At 37.7% G+C, this 18,068-nt stretch overlaps 1 protein-coding gene across 1 annotated transcript; it reads right to left on the bottom strand.

The window, feature by feature from the left end:
• Positions 1-118: 118 nt before the first annotated feature.
• On the bottom strand, positions 119-4,871 carry chrnb4 (cholinergic receptor, nicotinic, beta 4 (neuronal)). Its single transcript, XM_042774777.1, has 5 exons — positions 4,714-4,871; positions 4,227-4,271; positions 3,915-4,024; positions 1,903-2,920; positions 119-575 (listed from the first exon to the last, which is right to left on the bottom strand). The coding sequence occupies exons 1-5, from the start codon at positions 4,825-4,827 to the stop codon at positions 402-404; spliced, it is 1,461 nt and encodes a 486-aa protein (XP_042630711.1). The 5' UTR covers positions 4,828-4,871; the 3' UTR covers positions 119-401.
• Positions 4,872-18,068: the final 13,197 nt, after the last annotated feature.

The raw sequence follows: 18,068 nt of genomic DNA, 5'->3' as shown, positions 1-18,068 counted from the left end.
TAAATAATCACAATTTTCACAGACCAAATAAGACATCTGTAGCTTTATTTCCCTGAAAAGTGGAAACAAAGTGACTAACAGTGGCTCAACCAATAAAAAGAGTTGGTGGGCGGGGTTTACTGTTGTTTCTGACCAATGGAAACCTGTTTGAAAACAATCATAAACTCTGCAGTTCTGCTTGGTTCCACTTCACACCCTCTGTGGCCATATTCTGGGTCAAATGATTGCTGATGTGAGGAAAATGCTCTACAGTGACATTATAATACAATAATGGCACAGTGACTGTGACACTATTCGTGTTTCATACTCAGATCGTCAGTCAGAGCTTCATGTGTTTTGAGTTAGATTATATAAAGCTGCAGTTCATTCAGATCTCGGGCTGCAGGTGACCCGGTCAGGCCTCACATCCCGTCTCGTCTGGACGGCTCTGCGCTGGGCTGCTGGACGGGCACGGTCTGGCTCTGGAAGAGCGGCTGGAGGAACAGACCCAGCGTTCCCACCACACACACGATCACAAAGATCCACAGAAACAGCCGGTCCACCACCATGGCCACGTACTTCCAGTCCTCGATGACCTGTGGATGCACAGAGACCGGCTTGTTAATAACCCTATTGATTAGTGCACTAATAAGGGACGAGGAAACGAATGGAGGCAGAATGAGTGGGAACACAGTGCTGATCCACCGCTCCGTCTCTCAGACCGCTGTCCTCGGCACTTTTCTGATGCTCACTATTATTCTCTCTCTCTCTCCTCCACAGTGATTTAAGCACACGATCGATGCTCTTACAATGGGCTCTGGCTGAGAGTAACCGCTGCTGTATCCCTCCTGTGTGTCTGATGAATAAATGTTCTTTGTTAAATTTAAATGACTTTCAGCTTATACTGTATAATTAATCTGTTTTAAACCCATAATGTCCAGGTAATATCTTACGAGTGAGATGTTAGACTAGTGTGTCCTGCACACAGAATTACAGCAAATGGAACACACACACAGTTCAGCCAGCATGCATCACTCTCATCTTTCTTTCTTTCTTTTTTTTTTTTTAAATGTCAATAAGACTCACAAACTCACTGACTCTGACAAATTGAACCGTTCACAAATATTTAATGTTTCAGATCGATAAGGGCAATTATAACCTGTGATTTACAAGTGAAAAGTCATAAAAACTCTACAAGCCATCAATCTCACTAAAAAAACCTTAAGAACAAATAATCATTCATTTGCTTTAGAATACTGTTCTGTCATTCATGAATTACTACACAGGAACAAATAACTAATGCACTAACTATTATTAACTAGCAAGAAACTCTGATTAACGATTAGGACGTAGTAGCATTCAGTTGAAAAGTGGTAGTTCACTATTAGCTAATCATAATTAATGTGAATTATGCATAATGTATAATTAATTCTAAAGAGAATATCTCGATAACCCAGATCTGATTATTAGCAATGTTGAAAACAGTTTAATAAATATTTCTGTGGAAATCATAATACACTACTATATTTAAAAGTTTGGGCAAGCAACAAATTAAAACCTTTACCGAAACAAATTGATCAAAAGTGTCAGTAAAGGCATTTATGATGTTACAGTAGATTTCTATTTCAAATAAATGCTGTTCTTCTGAACTTTCTATTCATCTGTGAATCCTGAAAAATAAAATGCATCACAGTTTCAACAAAAATATTGTGCAGCACAACTGTTTTCAACATTGATAATAATCAGAAATGTTTCTTGAGCAGCAAATCATCATATTAGAATGATTTCTGAAGATCATGTGACACTGAAGACTGGAGTAATGATGCTGAAAATACAGCTGCACATCACAGAAATAAATTACACTTTAACAGAGATTCACAGAGACTTTGAAAGGTGTGTCTGGGAAGCAGTGAAGTCACTCACACTTTGATCGTCGTCGTTTCCCATCATGTGATCAGCTACGTATCGAACGCCGTCCACGGCCTCCTGGATCTCAGATCCCCAGTCTGGAGCCGGCCTGCTCCCTCTCAGGTCCTGTGTGGAGTCATGTTTGCGGGAGCCGTAGCCGAACTGAGCCTGAGGTCCTCTGTTGTAAGAGTGTCCCGGGGAGGAGACAGCCGAAGCTGAGGCCAGCAGCGCAGAGGCAGACGATGACATGCCTGATCTGTGAGGAGCACCGAGGCCCAGCAGAGATCCAGGGTCCCGCAGGCGGCGCTTCTGCCGCAGACGCTGACGAGCCGAGTTTCCCTGCGGTCTCTGCATGAACAGCAGCGCTGGGAGTCTGACCAGGAACACCAGCTTGACCCAGTCCGGCATGCTGTGTGTGCTCGGAGAGCGATGGTGCACGTTCAGCACACACACGCTGGTGATGATGGAGAAGGTCACCAGCACCATGGTGAACATCAGGTACTTCCCTATCAGAGGAACGTCCAGCGACGTGGGCGGCACGATCTTGGAGATCAGCAGGAGGAAGACGGTCAGCGCCAGCAGGACGGAGATGCACAGCGTCATCTTCTCGCCGCAGTCAGAAGGCAGGTAGAAGACCAGGATGGCCAGCGAGGTGATGAGCACGCAGGGGATGATCAGGTTGATGGTGTAGAAGAGCGGCTTGCGCTTGATGATGAAGTCGTAGGTCAGATCCACGTAGGTGGGGTCCAGAGCGCTGACCGTCCTCCGGCCCGGCAGAGCCAGGATGTCCCACTCGCCGCTGGGAGTGAAGTCGTCCATGCTGGCCGCCTCGGACTTCAGCAGCAGGTCGATCTCGGTGTGATCGTAGGTCCAGGAGCGGAACTTGAGCGTGCAGTTCTGCTGGTCGAAGGGGAAGTGCTTGACCTCGATCTTGCAGGCGCTCTTGTAAATGGCGGGAGGAAGCCAAGCGATGCTGCCGTTAAACAGGACGATGGCGTTGGTGAAGACCGTCACCTCATACGTCCCATCCGCACTGTGGAGCCAACAGAAGAATATTAGATATGTGACTACTACAAGGACATTTTAAGCTAACAAATATACAGTATATTTAACAAATAAATGACTATATATATAATTAACATAAATATAACAAAAAATAAATAAAAATTACATCCCCAATAGCTAATAGTTTAATGAATATGTAGATATAATTCTGCAGAATGGTCATGTAAACCACCTAAACAAGATTTACAATTTATTTTGGAATTGGGGGTCAGCGTTATTTTAATATTACTTATATACTATTATAGTTTTAAGTAATATTTTGATTTAACTTTTATTTCAGTTTTAGTTTTTATTTATTTTATTTACATATTATAATTATTAATTTATATATATATATATATATATATATATATATATATAGTATATATATATATATATAAACTGCATCCCCAAATAAGAAGTTTATTGAAATTGTAAATCAAAAAAATTAGTGCCAGGTTAGGGTTGTTTTTTGACTTCGAGTCAATGTTATTTTTTTTTTTTTTTTTTTTTTCTGTTATAGTTCTTATTCATATTTTGAATAAGCTTTTGTATTAACACTTTTTCACTTTCTTTTGCTTTTATCATTTTTATTATTTAAATATTAAATATTATTAATTAAGTTTTTTTTTTTTTACAGTTTTAATTTTAGTTCAATTTTTTTTCTTTTTTTTTTTCCTCCAGTTAGTAAGTTTAGTGCTTTTTAAACCTAAATAAAAAATACACATGCATGTTGCCTTGGCAACAGGTTGAAATAAGTTAAAATTTGTCATTAAATATATGTTTTTTTTTGTTTGTTTGTTTTTTTGTTTTTTTGAAAGAATTGGTTTTAATCCTTTCAGTTAAAGATAATAATGCTGTTTGGAGTGAACAGTGCTGTCTGTTTGCTCAGAGGCACAGTGCTGAAAGCTGGTGCTCATGTCTTGCAGTCAGTTCCGGTCATTATCTCCTTCAGCGTCTGGGTCTCTCTCATCAGAACTCACTTGTTGTACAGCACTATATCAGGCAGCCAGATGTGTCTGGAGGGGATCCGGAGCTTGTCGATTCCCTCGTACTCCGCCGGGTCCCACGACAGACGATAATCATTCCAGTTCTGCAGATAATATCACAACTGTCTTATCATTTCATATATGAGCTGTCCCTCGGTCAGACAATTACACACTTGATTAGCGGCGTGATGAATGGACGTGAGCGCACTGATTATACGATAAATTCAAGATCAACCGCAAGGACGACAGAGCTGATGAAGCTTTAATCAAATAATAATTGAGATCTGACGAGCCTCTGACACTGACCTGAGTGATCCAGACGTTCGTCGTCATGATCTGCTCTCTCTCGTTCTGGAAGCACAGAAATAATAACACATAACACATCACTGATGGAAACTTGCATGGACTGCATATATCCTTACATTATGTAGAAGTGTCTTTTCAGCAGCATTAGATCTGGACTGGTTTATATTAGTGACTGATGACCCTGCAATCTGGTGTTTCTCAGCCCTGTTCCTGCTCATGTTGTATTTCTGACTCTTTGACACTCATTTCAGGACCTTTCATACTAATGCACTGATGGTTTGATCAACAGTATGATAGTTCATGGGACACACATCATTGTTTTTAGTGGCTAGTTGTGAAATCAAATGTGAATGAACATATCAATATTTCTGTCTGTTTAAGCCTCACAACTGATGGAAACTCATTTTGAAATCTCTGATGCAACTTTTTTGGCATTGAAATACACTACAAACGCGTAGATATTGAGATTTTGAAGGTTTTGACTCACCACACTGATGAGCTGCGCCAGAGAAACCTGCAGGAGAACCGTCACTCTCTCGGTCCGGTTCACCGCCGGCCGGATCAGTTTATTATACCGCCCTTTACCCAGCAGCCAGTTCATCAAGCGCTCCTCTGAGTCTGCACAGAGTCCGCCTGCAGACCGCCAGAACACACCTCAGACCACAAGACTACAGACTCGCTTGGGTTATAAAACTCAAAGATGGTGACAGTAACCAACAGAAATACTGCAATATGATTTCCAGTCGAATGCACCTGTACATGACAGCTAATAAGCCGAAATACTCCGTAAGAAAGAGAGAAAGATGTTTAACCCCTGGTGAAAACTGTAAAAAAATAAAAAATTATAATAATAAAATATATTCTGCTGGGTTGCTCCCAGATAACAAAAAAACATGTTCCAAGAGCATTTGGCTAATTTTTGCTAATTTATGAAAATATTATTTCCGAATGTTCAAAATGTCCAGGTTTTTTAAATGCTTTAAAAAGTTTTTTTTTTTTTTCTTGGTTATACAAACATTTAGGAAAAATTCCACTTTTTCATTTTGCAAACATTATGTGAAAGTTAATCTGAATGTTCTGAAACATTTTTTAAAACGTTAGAGAAAGTTAAAACAAAAACAAATATATATATATATATATATATATATAAACTTTACATACACCTCACAGAGTCTGCAAAATGTTAATGATTTACAAAATGCAAATATCCATGAATAACGGATATACAGCTGTGGTCAAAACTTTACATACACCTCACAGAGTCTGCAAAATGTTAATGATTTACAAAATGCAAATTCTGAGTTTGAAAATCAGGGTAAATTGTACTTCTGGGAAATATAGTAAGTATCTTCTGGGGCTTCTGAAGGACAGTACTAAATGATTAAATATGATATTTAAAGAAAATACGAAAAATTAGACATCTTTATTCTGTGCAAAAGTTTTCACCCCCGGCTCTTAAAGCATGGTGTTTCAGTTAGTTAGTAGATCAAGACTCTTTGTAAACATGCAGCTCCATCTGTTCATAAGAGTCATATAAATAATGCTGAGATGCTGTGTTTTCTTTGGCATGATCTAATCTGACTCAGGACAACACTTACAGGAGTTTTTACTGGCCTCTAATAGAATTAATGACCGAACGGTCAAATGAATTGTCAGTGTGCTTCATCATCAGCTCTAACGAGGTGCTGCACTCATCACCGAGACCTGCAGCTTCAATTGTGATTAATTCATATTAATGAGCAGTGATCTGTGTTAATTAGAGACACGCAGAGCTACACTGTAAGCACTCTCTTTATAATGCTGACCGAAGAATCACAAAACAGCAGACACAGGAACAAAAGACAAAGAAAAACACAGTGATGCCGTGAAGCACGCAGGACATCACCAGGGTCCCAAATAATTCTTCTTGAAGATGTTTCATAATATTAATTGTATATTGTTAATATATAAGATATTGTCATTTAGTGCTGTAACCCACAGTCATGATTAAACTACTACAACAGTCACATAATTAGTGTTTTAAATTACACAACTGCCAAGCCGGGTTATTACAGTTAAGTACAACAAAAACCAAAACCATAAAAAAAACTTCATAACAACCTGAACTAAAATATGAAAAATGTAACTTATTTTATTTCAGCATTTCCAAGGCAACATTTCTCATTTTCATTTAGTTTAACTTAATGAACTTAAACTGAAAACATTTAAAAAATAAATAAATAATTGTCAAAAACAGCAAAATTACTAAAACTTTAATTTCAAATAAAAGCAAATAAAAATAATTCAAAAGTTCAATATATGGAAAAGTCTTCGGACATTCGTATTTTCATAAAAAAAAAAATGGTCTTAAGTCAGTTATTTCTATCTTTTCTGTAGTGTGCCATTAGGAAATATCAGTTTACATTTCCAAACATTTCTTTTGCTATTAATGGTTCCGGGTCCAGATACAGTAAATAAACATGCAAAGAAGACCCAGTGAAGTTACTGTACATTTCTACAGCTATTCATGCAGTAACACTTCACACATTAGAAGCCTTCATTTCCACCCACAGTCACCCTGAAGCTGGTCTCACTCAGACTCCTAAAGCAGATCATAGGCACAGGGTCCTCTCCTGCAGTCTGCAGGCTCAGAGCAGACATCTGGACACATGCGGCTCCTTTCACGGACACCATGAGCATGCAGCCAGTGTGAGCTTGGTTAAAGTGTTTCATGACCACAGGCCGTCCTCAGCTATAGAGAAGAGACAGAGGCACACGAAGACATGACCTCAAATGGCCAGCGACGGTGAATGAACGTGAGACGGACGGACGGCCTTCAGTCTCTCCGTGTTACTGACTTTCATCTGGCCTGGATCTGTCCAAATATCACTGTGCTTTAGGACGGTCATCAGCCTGGGTGTATGAGGTTTAGCTGAAAACTCTTCTTTTTCATATGCATTTTTTTTTTTCATTTCTACACAATCATATAACCTTTCTTTTATTTTTTATTTTATAACAACAAGTGTTATTTGGACATTTTATTTTTCCACTCATTATATTCAATTAAAATTTTCTGGTCTTTAATAATGTTCTCAAAACTTTAGCACAAAAACATTACTTACAAATTGTTCATGGAACTTTTTTTTTTAATTCTGAAAAATTCTGTTGAATGTTCATCTAACATTTTTTAAATGTTACGATTTGTTTCAGAACGTTTAGAGAATGTTCTCAGTAATTCTTGCAAAATGATCAACTGGAATATTTACTTAACTTTCACATAACCAAGAAAAAAAAAAAAAAAAAACTTTTAAAAAAAACAATAAAAAATACTTTTCTTTCATAACTAAATGGGAACGTTGGTGAAATGTTTCAATTAGAGTCTGTAGCACATATTTATTCAAGCTTTGTTAAGAGTCGTGTTCAAATCCAGTAAATATGTCATTATGATTGTTATGAATTTTAGTATTAAACTGTGACAGAGCTGGTCACGTGATCGCATCATGGCGGCTCGTGATGTTGTGTTGAAATATCACAACCCAATAAAATATACATCACTTTAATGATGCTTCTCAAAGGTGCCACCAATATTTGTAAAAAAAAATATATATATATTAACGTTGTGAAAAAAAAAATTAATTAATTAACGTAGTGTGCCTTTAAATAGTTCAGCTGTGTAAGAAGCTCTTACTCATAACATCCACAAAACACACAGAGAATGTCGTGTTTTTGAACAGTTAAATACGAACATTTATTTGCATGATCTTGGCATCCTATGAAAGCACCAACAATCGCGTTTTCTCAACAGCTATAAATCAGGAAAGACATTTCTAAAGCTAAAGCAACAGGGTTTAACTTGTGTGACTGAAGAGTGGCATCGAAACTACAGCAGAAACGGCAGACTTACTTCGGAGGAGAGTGCATACGCACAGGAGGACGGAGAGCGCGCGCGTCATGCTGGAGCGTGTTTCCCTGATCTTCAGTGCATTCCGCCTCACAGACCGCGACACTGAGGATGAGGATGATGAAGCACGAGCAGCAGCGCGGACCATCCAGGACTCGCTCCCGTGCCGCCGACACACACACACACAGAGAGAGAGAGAGAGACGCGCTCCTCTGCGCCTCCCTGCCTCTCACAGCAGACCGGGGCTAGTTGTCACAGTGTTTAGGCTGAGTTTTGAAAGTCAGGTTCTATGTCTGTTTTAGGTTTTAGCGTTATTGACCAGTGGACATGCCCCAGTCGCTCTATAAATGCTACATTGTCATTAGAACACCTGACCAACAGACACTGTAATGAATAATCAGGCTGTCACTCTGACCTCCATCCATCTTTACATCCCTCTCGTTCCTCTCTCCATCAGTCCGGAGCGAAACTGAACTGAACTGTACTGGACTGGACTTTCTGAATTGTGGCAGTTTTAGAATAAAAGCAAGTCCCACAGTGCATAAAATTACTCAAATAGATATTTCAGTGGCAAAGCAACTTGTAATAAGATAAAACTCCATATGGCCACAAGTAGGTGATGAATATATAAATGTGTGGGGTTGTCTGGATGGTGTTCATATTTAGCATTTTACAAACAGACCAGAAAGAAGGATAAATTAATGCATTGAACGCTATTGTGCAATAAATATCTGTAAGAATTCTTCTCTTTCTGTGTTCAGATCCTGAAATTAACATCATCACTGTCATTTTGTCTCCTCTCTCGAACCCGAGCACTTCGCGTGATCTCTCAAGGTCTGCTCTGTGTGTGTTTGTGGAGCATTCAATCTCCCCCGAGCTGATTTATCTCTCAGCCGCTCTGATGAAGGACTGGACACAATTGAAAAAAAAATATAAAATACACAAAAAAACATAAATAAAATGATATATTCTAGTTTTATTGATACATATTCAAACTTTTATTGGACTTTGCTCACCTCAGTGGCAAATTTTGCATGCATAAACATGCAACCCCGTGAGTGCCCACAGCAAATAGGCGACTGACCAATAGAGGATCATAATGTCACAGATTCACCCTGAAATACAGCAGTTTGCACTGAAGATTTCAACACGGGATAAAAAATAAAATCACAGTTTATCTCACCATTCAGGCTTTTTTTGTGAGGAAAAAAGTCAAAATGAGATAAAAAAAAAGTCAAAATGAGATAAAAAAAGTTGCGGTCACCTTTTTTATTTTGCAGCAGAAATGAGCTTCCATAGTTTTGGGACGAGACAAACACATGATATGCACTGAAACATTTTGCTTTTATTATTATTTGTTATGGAAGATCAGTTTTGCATTTAACCAGAAGCCCCAGAGCATGACATCATGAAATGAAACATCAGATTCGAAGTCGCCGTAGTCTTGATGTGAGAGTAGATGAACTGATGTTGTAGGTCAGTGAACACTTCGTGTGTATCTGGACTGAGAGCGTGAATGAATCAGATTCAGGTGCTGCATGATGTGTTTCCTACAGAGCAGATTCGGATGTTTCGCATGCTTTTAAATGATCTGTGAAAAACATTTTGTTAATGTGGAGAAGTGTGGCAAATGTGAAAAGCATTGCTGTGATAGAGTGCTACTGGACGACTGCCAGTCTGTCACTTTTCCTGCTTTCATCCCAGTCTCATTTCTCTCTTCCGTCTGACAGAGATGAAGCCCGGACGCATGAGTGTTATCATTTGTGCAGAGAACTCTTGCTCAAAAATAAAGATCTGTTATTGACATCTACAGAAGAACATTTAACATCCGTGGAATCTTTCCATTGCACTAAAGGTGCTTTAAAGGTTCTTCAGATTATTAAAATGTTCTTGAACTTTCACTGAAAGGTTCTTTGAGGAACCAAAAACAGCTCTTAAATGGCTTCATTATAAGAGTGTACAGTACTCTCCACATTTTAGATTCTCTCTGTTTGCTGGTTATAGATGGTTTAGAGGCTCATCAGTAGCCAATAGGCTTTAGTTACTCCAGAGACGAGAACACTGATTCGCTGATTATCATTTGGAGCTGGTTTTAGGGGGAGGGACATTAACATTCCGGAGCATTTGATTGGACAAAAATAATCAATATTTTTGGTGTTTATTTTTCATCTGCTGCCATGATTTTGCTTCATATTTATAATATATGCTTAATTTAGTCAACTTTAAGGAGCATATGCATGATCTGAATGTTAACAGACATGGACTAAAAGCCATAAAGACTTCATAAATTAGTTTTTGTAAGAAAACAGACAAAAATGTGCATGTGCATGTGTGCGTGGGGCCGGCTGGAGGGTGATGGAAGAGTAATCAGAGAACTGCTGCTGTAGCAGAGCGAGATATATATCAAACGGGCAGTTCATTACCTCGAGTGCTTGGCTCCTATAGCAGAGACCGCAGCATATACAGAGATATTGATTAAAGCCTGAGCAGGAGAATCCACACACACAGCACGTGATGGGACGAACACGCGTCTGCAGCGAGGGATGCACTGTGTTTATGAAGTTAAAATAGATTAGGTGATCAATAAAGACAATACACATACTGTATATGTGTGTGTGATTACTGTAATGGATGTACAGCAGCAGTGATAATCCTGCGAGGTGACAGCTCCTGATCAAATATGACGGACATGTATATGAGAAGTAAAGACATAATGTTAATGATTTATGAGCACAGATGAGCGCAGGCTCCTTCTCAGTCTCAAACAGCCCTCAATATATTAGATCAGCTTTCATTTATGGCTGAGATTTATAGCTGGATTATTACATTTTCAATTTTTAAAAATAGAAATCATATTGGTTGGTTTTACTTTTATCACAGGTTTACTTTTAAGGGTTGGATTTTAAATCATTTTACTATTTTGGTTTGAGTGGGTTAAAAAAAATCTAAATAAAAAAATTTTTCCATGTCTAATGTGAAATAATGACTAGTTTATTAAGAAACAATTCAGTTATATTGTTTGATCATTGGAGTAGGTTTTACTCTAAAATTTCACATTTAACTCAATGTTACTTGTTTCTTTGTAATCATTTGTGAAACTTTATGTGTGAAAATTGTTTCAACATCAACTTTTTTTAGTGCAGATACCTTAATTTTCCCCCTTCTTTAATCAAAATGATTTAAATTAAAAGTTTGATTTTTAATTTTAATTGTAAATGAATTTGTGTCCTTAATTTCACTTAAAAGAAATGGATTAGATGAATTATGTTTTGTGATTTTATTTGGTTAATCTCACTTCAAAGCATTGCATTATGTTTGATAAAATGCAGAAATCAATATCGTAAAGCAAAATCGCAAGTGTACAAAGATCCACGTATCTAGAAAGTGCAATAGGTAACATTTTTATATGCATATTTATTTTACATGCCATAGAAAGGTTCTGCATAACCGGAATGACTCATCTGTGAAGGTCCTAATTCATGCTGTTGTTTTTATAAGTCTAGAGAACTGAAAAATCTTTAAGACATCTCTGTTCCAAACCACTGAATGAAGTGAGGTTAGTCGCTTAATAACTCTCTCTCTCTCTCAAAGTGAAAATACTGATGTGCACTTCATATTTCTTAATGTCCAGCACTCTCTGCTCTATTATTGTGTTAATCTGCTCTCTCTTCTCACCTGTCTGATCATGATTAAAGCTCTCTTCTGCATCTGAGATGGATGGATCCATTAGGCCTTTAACGGGTTTTAAAGATTCCTGCTGAAACACACTGATGGGCAGCGCTCGTGAAGAGCAGAGACACTTCAAACAAACCCCCGTGACATATTCATTTACATGAACTGCCTGCGGTCCAGAAATACAATGAATTTCACGTTTTATTTGAAACAATTAAAATATAAGACTGCATGTTCTCTATTGATCATTTCAATTGTTAGTGCATTATAATATTAATATTTGCTATAATTGCATACTAAACGGCACATATTATCTTTCATTTCTTATTACTTTAAATTAAATTATTTATAATTATTTTAAAAATGTAAAAAATAATATTTTATTTAAAATGTCTACATTTTATTTAATCATTTTAAAATACAGTTGACATTTAAATAATTATTTTACATATTTTTACATAAGTTTATTTTGATATTTTAATATTCTATTCATGTGTTTGTGACATTTGAAAGTCACCGTTTAGCAGCCCTGCTTCACCAGGCGTAGCTGCAGATACAGTCCCATCAGAAGATCACATGTGATGTGACTGTTATGTCATGTGATACAGATCATTCACGAGAGTCTGTCTAACATTAACAGGCCTGTAAACTGGTTTCTATTTGACATCGTTCTGTGGTGGTTTTCAGTGATTTACTGACAGAGTCGATCAATCTCTCAGCCCTGAAATACAAATGTAAAATACATTTAGACGTGTGTTCGTGTGCAGACGCTGTTTGAACAATAACAGGGTTCAAATAACACCAAATCTCCACTGATTTTCATAATATGGACAATAAAACATTCTCCAAATATCTTCATTTGTAGTTGACAGAAGAAAGAAAGTCGTGTAGGTTTGGAGTGATATAAGAACGAGGAAATGATTTCCGAGTGAATAATTTCTTTCGGATTAAATGAGAATCTGCTTCTGTTTCTAGTTCCTTTTGTTCTAAATTAAATCAAGGTTTTATAGACCAAACCATAGCTGGAAATGTCCCATAATGACAATCTCTTCCGTCTTCAAGGATGTTCTGTAACGTATTTTACAGCGGTTCGTTCTGAAGGCAAACGCAGCAGTTTTATGTTCATACTGACTCCAGCACACTGAACATGGCTATTAGAAATTCAAATACAACTAGTTAAATTTTTACAAGTCCGCTGCATTCATGGAGAGCATTTATCTTTGTGGAAATGGTGACAGAATCAGTATATGAGGCAGTTTTACAGGACCGGCACGAGGGACGAGGACAGAACAGAAGCCTTCAGAACAGCATCATGATCTGGAAGTGAGTTCAAGAGCAAATCACAAAACCACTGACATAAAATACAGCAGAGGCATTAATGTGTGCTGCACACCTCATGTCAGTCTTGCTCTTGACTTGGTTTTGAACTGTAATAAAGCCTGATATTGAGGTCACGTCCTTCACTCCTCACTCGGACTGTGTCTCGCCAATCTTGAGGTGAATAACCTGTTTGCTTGACTCCTGGACGCCGTCCAGTCTTAAAATGTGTCTGTCCTTATACAATCTGTCCATTAGTGCAGTGCTGAATGATGTCAGGATGGTTGAAACAGGCTCTTTGTGCTGCTCCAGCTTTAGACTGATGGTCTGTGTGATTCACGAGCGTCTCATCAGTATCTGTCCTGCAGAGAGACGCTGGATCAAGTTATTCAGAGCCCACAGAAGAACACACAGATGGAGCTCTGGCTTCAGGAGGATCGATCGATCAATCAATCAATCAATCAATCAATCAATCAATCAATCAATCAATCAATCAACCTAGATACATTAAATGGAACATTTATTAAAGAAGCCGTTGCTGTTGTTTGGACCTGCTTAAAGTGAGAACAATAATTTTAAAAACATAGACCATTTTTTACAATCTTTATCAATTATCCCATATTCTTTATAATTTAATAAATTATTTATCAAGTAAATTGTATATACATATTACTGAAAGCTCATGCAATGTTACTGAATTTTTATAGATGAAATAAAAAAGAGGATATTTATATTATCTGATGAAATAGCAATCTGAATGTTTTTTTCTATAAACTGGCGGTCAAATATTTTATGTATTTATTATTTATTTATTTTGCTGAAAGAAGTCTCTTTTTCTCATCAAAACTGCATTCATTTGATCAAAATACAGTAAAAAGAGTGATATTGTGAAATAGTTTTACAGTTTAAAACAGCTGTTTTCTATGTGAATCTCTGTTAAAGTGTAATTTATTTCTGTGATGCACAGCTGTATTTTCAGCATCATTACTCCAGTCTTCAGTGTCACATGATCTTCAGAAATCATTCTAATATGAGGATTTGCTGCTCAAGAAACATTTCTGATTATTATCAATGTTGATTGATTGATTGAATATTTCTGTGGAAACTGTGATTTATTTTTGTTATTTTTTTTCAGGATTCACAGATGAATAGAAAGTTCAGAAGAACAGCATTTATTTGAGATCTTTTGTAACATTAATAATAATAAATGTATTTACTGTCACTTTTGATCAATTTAATGCGTCCTCACTGAATAAAAGTATTCATTTCTTGTTTTCAGTGTATACAGTGAATGATTGAGCAGCACAGTGCTCCAGAGCCGTCTGGCCCTCAGTATCGTGTGGTTCGTCTGGTTTTCCTGCGGTCTGTTCCTCATGTTGTAAGATTGGATCGGTCCTGCGCTCTCAGACTCCTGATTACCAGCTGCTTTCTGTTTGAGTCGCTGTGAAGCGCTCTTCATCTCACCTCACCTCACCATATGTTCCTCCCGCTTCTCATTACTGTACCTGTGAAAACTCACAGAGAGAAACAGCTTTCATCTCAAAGAAAAAAAACAGAGATGATATCAGTAAAACAGAGAGTGTAAAATACTGTGAAACACTATAAAACAGACTTACAAAGAAGTTTATTCAAGTGTGCTATTAGTATACTTCTTTTTTTCAAGTATAATCAACTTGGTTGAATAAGTCATTTCAACTTAACATACATCGAACCAACATAAAAAAAAAAAATCAAGTTGAATTTTATGCAACTGATACTTTTTTTTTTAATTGATGAGTTAAAGTTAAAACTTAAGTTGTCGTGACTTACTCATCATATAATTTTTTAGTTATAAGCTTAGATTTTTTCTTAGTGTAAAAGTCAAACCTTGCCTAACAAATCACATTAACATACAGGAGTAAGAATACTAAAATTACCATTTTTGTAGCAAAAACAATCATTTCATACTCTTATGCTATTACATATACTTCTATTTTCTCAAATCTGCAGTAACTGTGAGCTTCCGGGGAAAACAGGATATTATCTTTAATCGTGCTTTTTGTGTGTGTGTGTGTGTGTTTTTTTTTTTTTTTTTATAAAAAAGTGTGTGTGTTTATCATCCATTTTTGGAGATTGAAATCACTGCATGATGAACTGCAATTGTATGGCCAGAAACTACTTTGTATTTTACAAAAAAAGGACAAGCAGCAGAGGTTTAGACATGCATGTGAGTACATCACGAGTGAATTTTCATCTTTAGATAAACCATTTCAAAACACTATATGAGAACAATGTGCAGGAAAGTGATCAGCGGATGCTGTAAATACACTAGTATGTAAGTGAGCCACGGAAACCTGTTTACCGTCAACTATCTGTCCATTGGCCCCTATTATGGAGTATAATGTGATTTAACACAGACGCTTGGAGGGAGTCACGGGTCATTTGAAGGGAGCAGATGCTCTCAGCGTGAAGCTCTTGTTTCTGAAAGCAGAGAGGAGATACTGAACACACGCCACTTCTTCATCAGAGTCCAGCTGTCTCCAGAGAGAGAGTGTGTGTGTGTGTGTGTGTGTGTGTGTGTGTGTGTGTGTGTGTGTGTGTGTGTGTGTGTGTGTGTGGAGACAGAACCAGAACAAGCGCCAGAGAAAAACAGCTACAAGTACAGGGACATGTAAAAAAAAAAAAAGCCTGATGAAGCAAATATGATACAAAGTATAAATGCAAACTATTTTTAGCCTAAAGTTTCAATGAACTGTTTCATTTCATAAAAGTAGATTTGTCTGACTATTATTTTATATTTCAGGGTTAAAAGAGAAAGAAACAGTGGGATTTTGATTTCATATTGTCTTTTCAGCTTTGCTAGTACACAAAATCCTGCAGTAAGTGTGTTTTGAGCTGATGTGCTTGTGTTTTATGCGGCTGACAGCAGATGAGGAGGTTTTATATGAAGCCGGTGTCTGTCTCTGTTCTTTCCTCCATTGATCTCTCTGTCCTGTTCTCTCTGATCGCTCTCCTGTAAGTCCTGACTAAGCTCTTGCAGCTTCTCGTCTCTGATTTAAGCCAGGTCTGTCCTCTTAGCTAATTGGCTTAAGCCAGGTCTGCGTTGCCCCTGGCGGGTCTGACGGGCCGCTCCAGGCCTCATAAACTGCATTAGCTGTAGATCTGATGGATTGCCAGAGCCGCTGCCGCTCCACAGACTGACTGCATGTTCAGGACAGAAAAACAAGCGCTTATTATTTAATTCTGTGCCGTGTATAATGCACAATGCATGCTATTTTTGATAGTAAGTGAAACAGTACAGTGTTGTCATGAAACTCTAGATGGCGCAGGCTGATGGGTCATTAATGCAAACTGATGATATTCACAGTGTCACAAGCTGATTGGGTCAAGTTGCATACGCAGCCAATGAGCTTACTGCTTTACATTTAAATGGTATTCACCAGAGCATTTCCTCTGAAACCCCCCACCTCCCCAGCTCCACCTGTATAGATCTACCAAAGGTTATTTTATATGCTATTTATGCAGCAGCAGAATGTCTTAAAAAACTGGAGCAATCCAGTATGTCATCTCTGCACTCTCAGAAAATATATACAGAAGCTGTCACTGGGGCGGTACCTTTTTGAAATGTGCACTTTTGTACCTTTAAGGTACCAATATGGACTCTTTAGGTACAAAGGTGTGCTTTTTGAAAAGGTACCACCCCAGTGACAGCATCTGTACCTTTTTTTCTGAGAGTGTGTAAGCTCTGTTGTATATTTGGCAAATGTACTGCAGCAGTAGTATGATAGTATGCAGACACACATGCAAACACCAGTCCATGTCATCCGTGAGCAAAGCAAACAGACTTTGGCACTGGATCTGATTAAGGCCATGTTTACTAGGTTAGAGACGGACCCACTGGCCCACATTGATACGCTGATAAACATTATTCAATCACAGCGTCCCAGTGCACTGCATTATTCCATTAGCCAGCTGCAGTGCTCAGACACACATGCCCAGACTGAGACAGACACATGCAGCTTCACCGAGCCATTAGCGCTCCGTATGCGTCACAACACAAGCCTTAGATTGGGTTTCGCTTCAGCTGGAAGTTTGCAGAATATTTGTGATGTAGGTTCATGTCCTGTGAGCCACATGAAGAGAAAGAGCTTCAATCAAGCTGATGAGAAACTGTGATTGATTACAATGGATTTGCTAAAAAGAAGATTTAGGATAAGGTCGTTGTGGTCATTTCTGCAGCTGTATTTCCGATACGAATGTTGTTTTGTTCAGCTTGGAGCAACTGATCTTTAAGAAATTGCATTTACATATTATTGTCTCTCATGAGTGTCATAAAAGCTCTTAAATATTGTTTTTCTTTTAAACTAAATGATGGAGCACTTCCTCTCAACAAACTTGTAATCAAGTAGCATGATATAATCAGTAGAATCACTAGTGAGATGGAGGAACAGAGTCAGTCTTTCTTTAAAAATCAAATTCTTTTATATGAGGATCACATTAAAACTGTCTTGGAAACTTTTTACAGTGCATTCTTTTCTTTTTCTTTTTTATATTTACATTTTTTTTTTTTTTTGCAAAAATCTTTTCAGATTATCTCTACATGATTTTTATGTATAGATTTTATCATTTTACTCTCATCCCAGACCCAAACAAATTTGAATAGAAAGATATGAAAAAAAAAAAATTGCATCATTTCAAGCTGTAAATTTCAATTGTCAATTTATTTCTGTAGCTGCAGGCTCCTCGTTCATCCTTCTTCCGTCTCGACCTTTTCCAGCATGGAGTAGAAAAACATTAACATTTACGTTTATGCATCTGACAGATGCTTTTATCCAAAGAGACTCTCACTGCATTCAAGAGACATGTTTAATCAGTGCATGCATTCCCGGGGAATCGAACCCATGACCTGCGCTCTGAGCTGAAGAAGATTCTGCTGTGATGGCACATATTAGATCCCAAAACAAACCCTGTTCGGTTCTGGAAAAGATGGTCAT

The sequence above is a fragment of the Cyprinus carpio genome, chromosome A18 (genome assembly GCF_018340385.1).
Source record: "Cyprinus carpio isolate SPL01 chromosome A18, ASM1834038v1, whole genome shotgun sequence".
NCBI lineage: Eukaryota > Metazoa > Chordata > Actinopteri > Cypriniformes > Cyprinidae > Cyprinus > Cyprinus carpio.
This window is presented reverse-complemented; position numbering and strand designations above follow the sequence as displayed.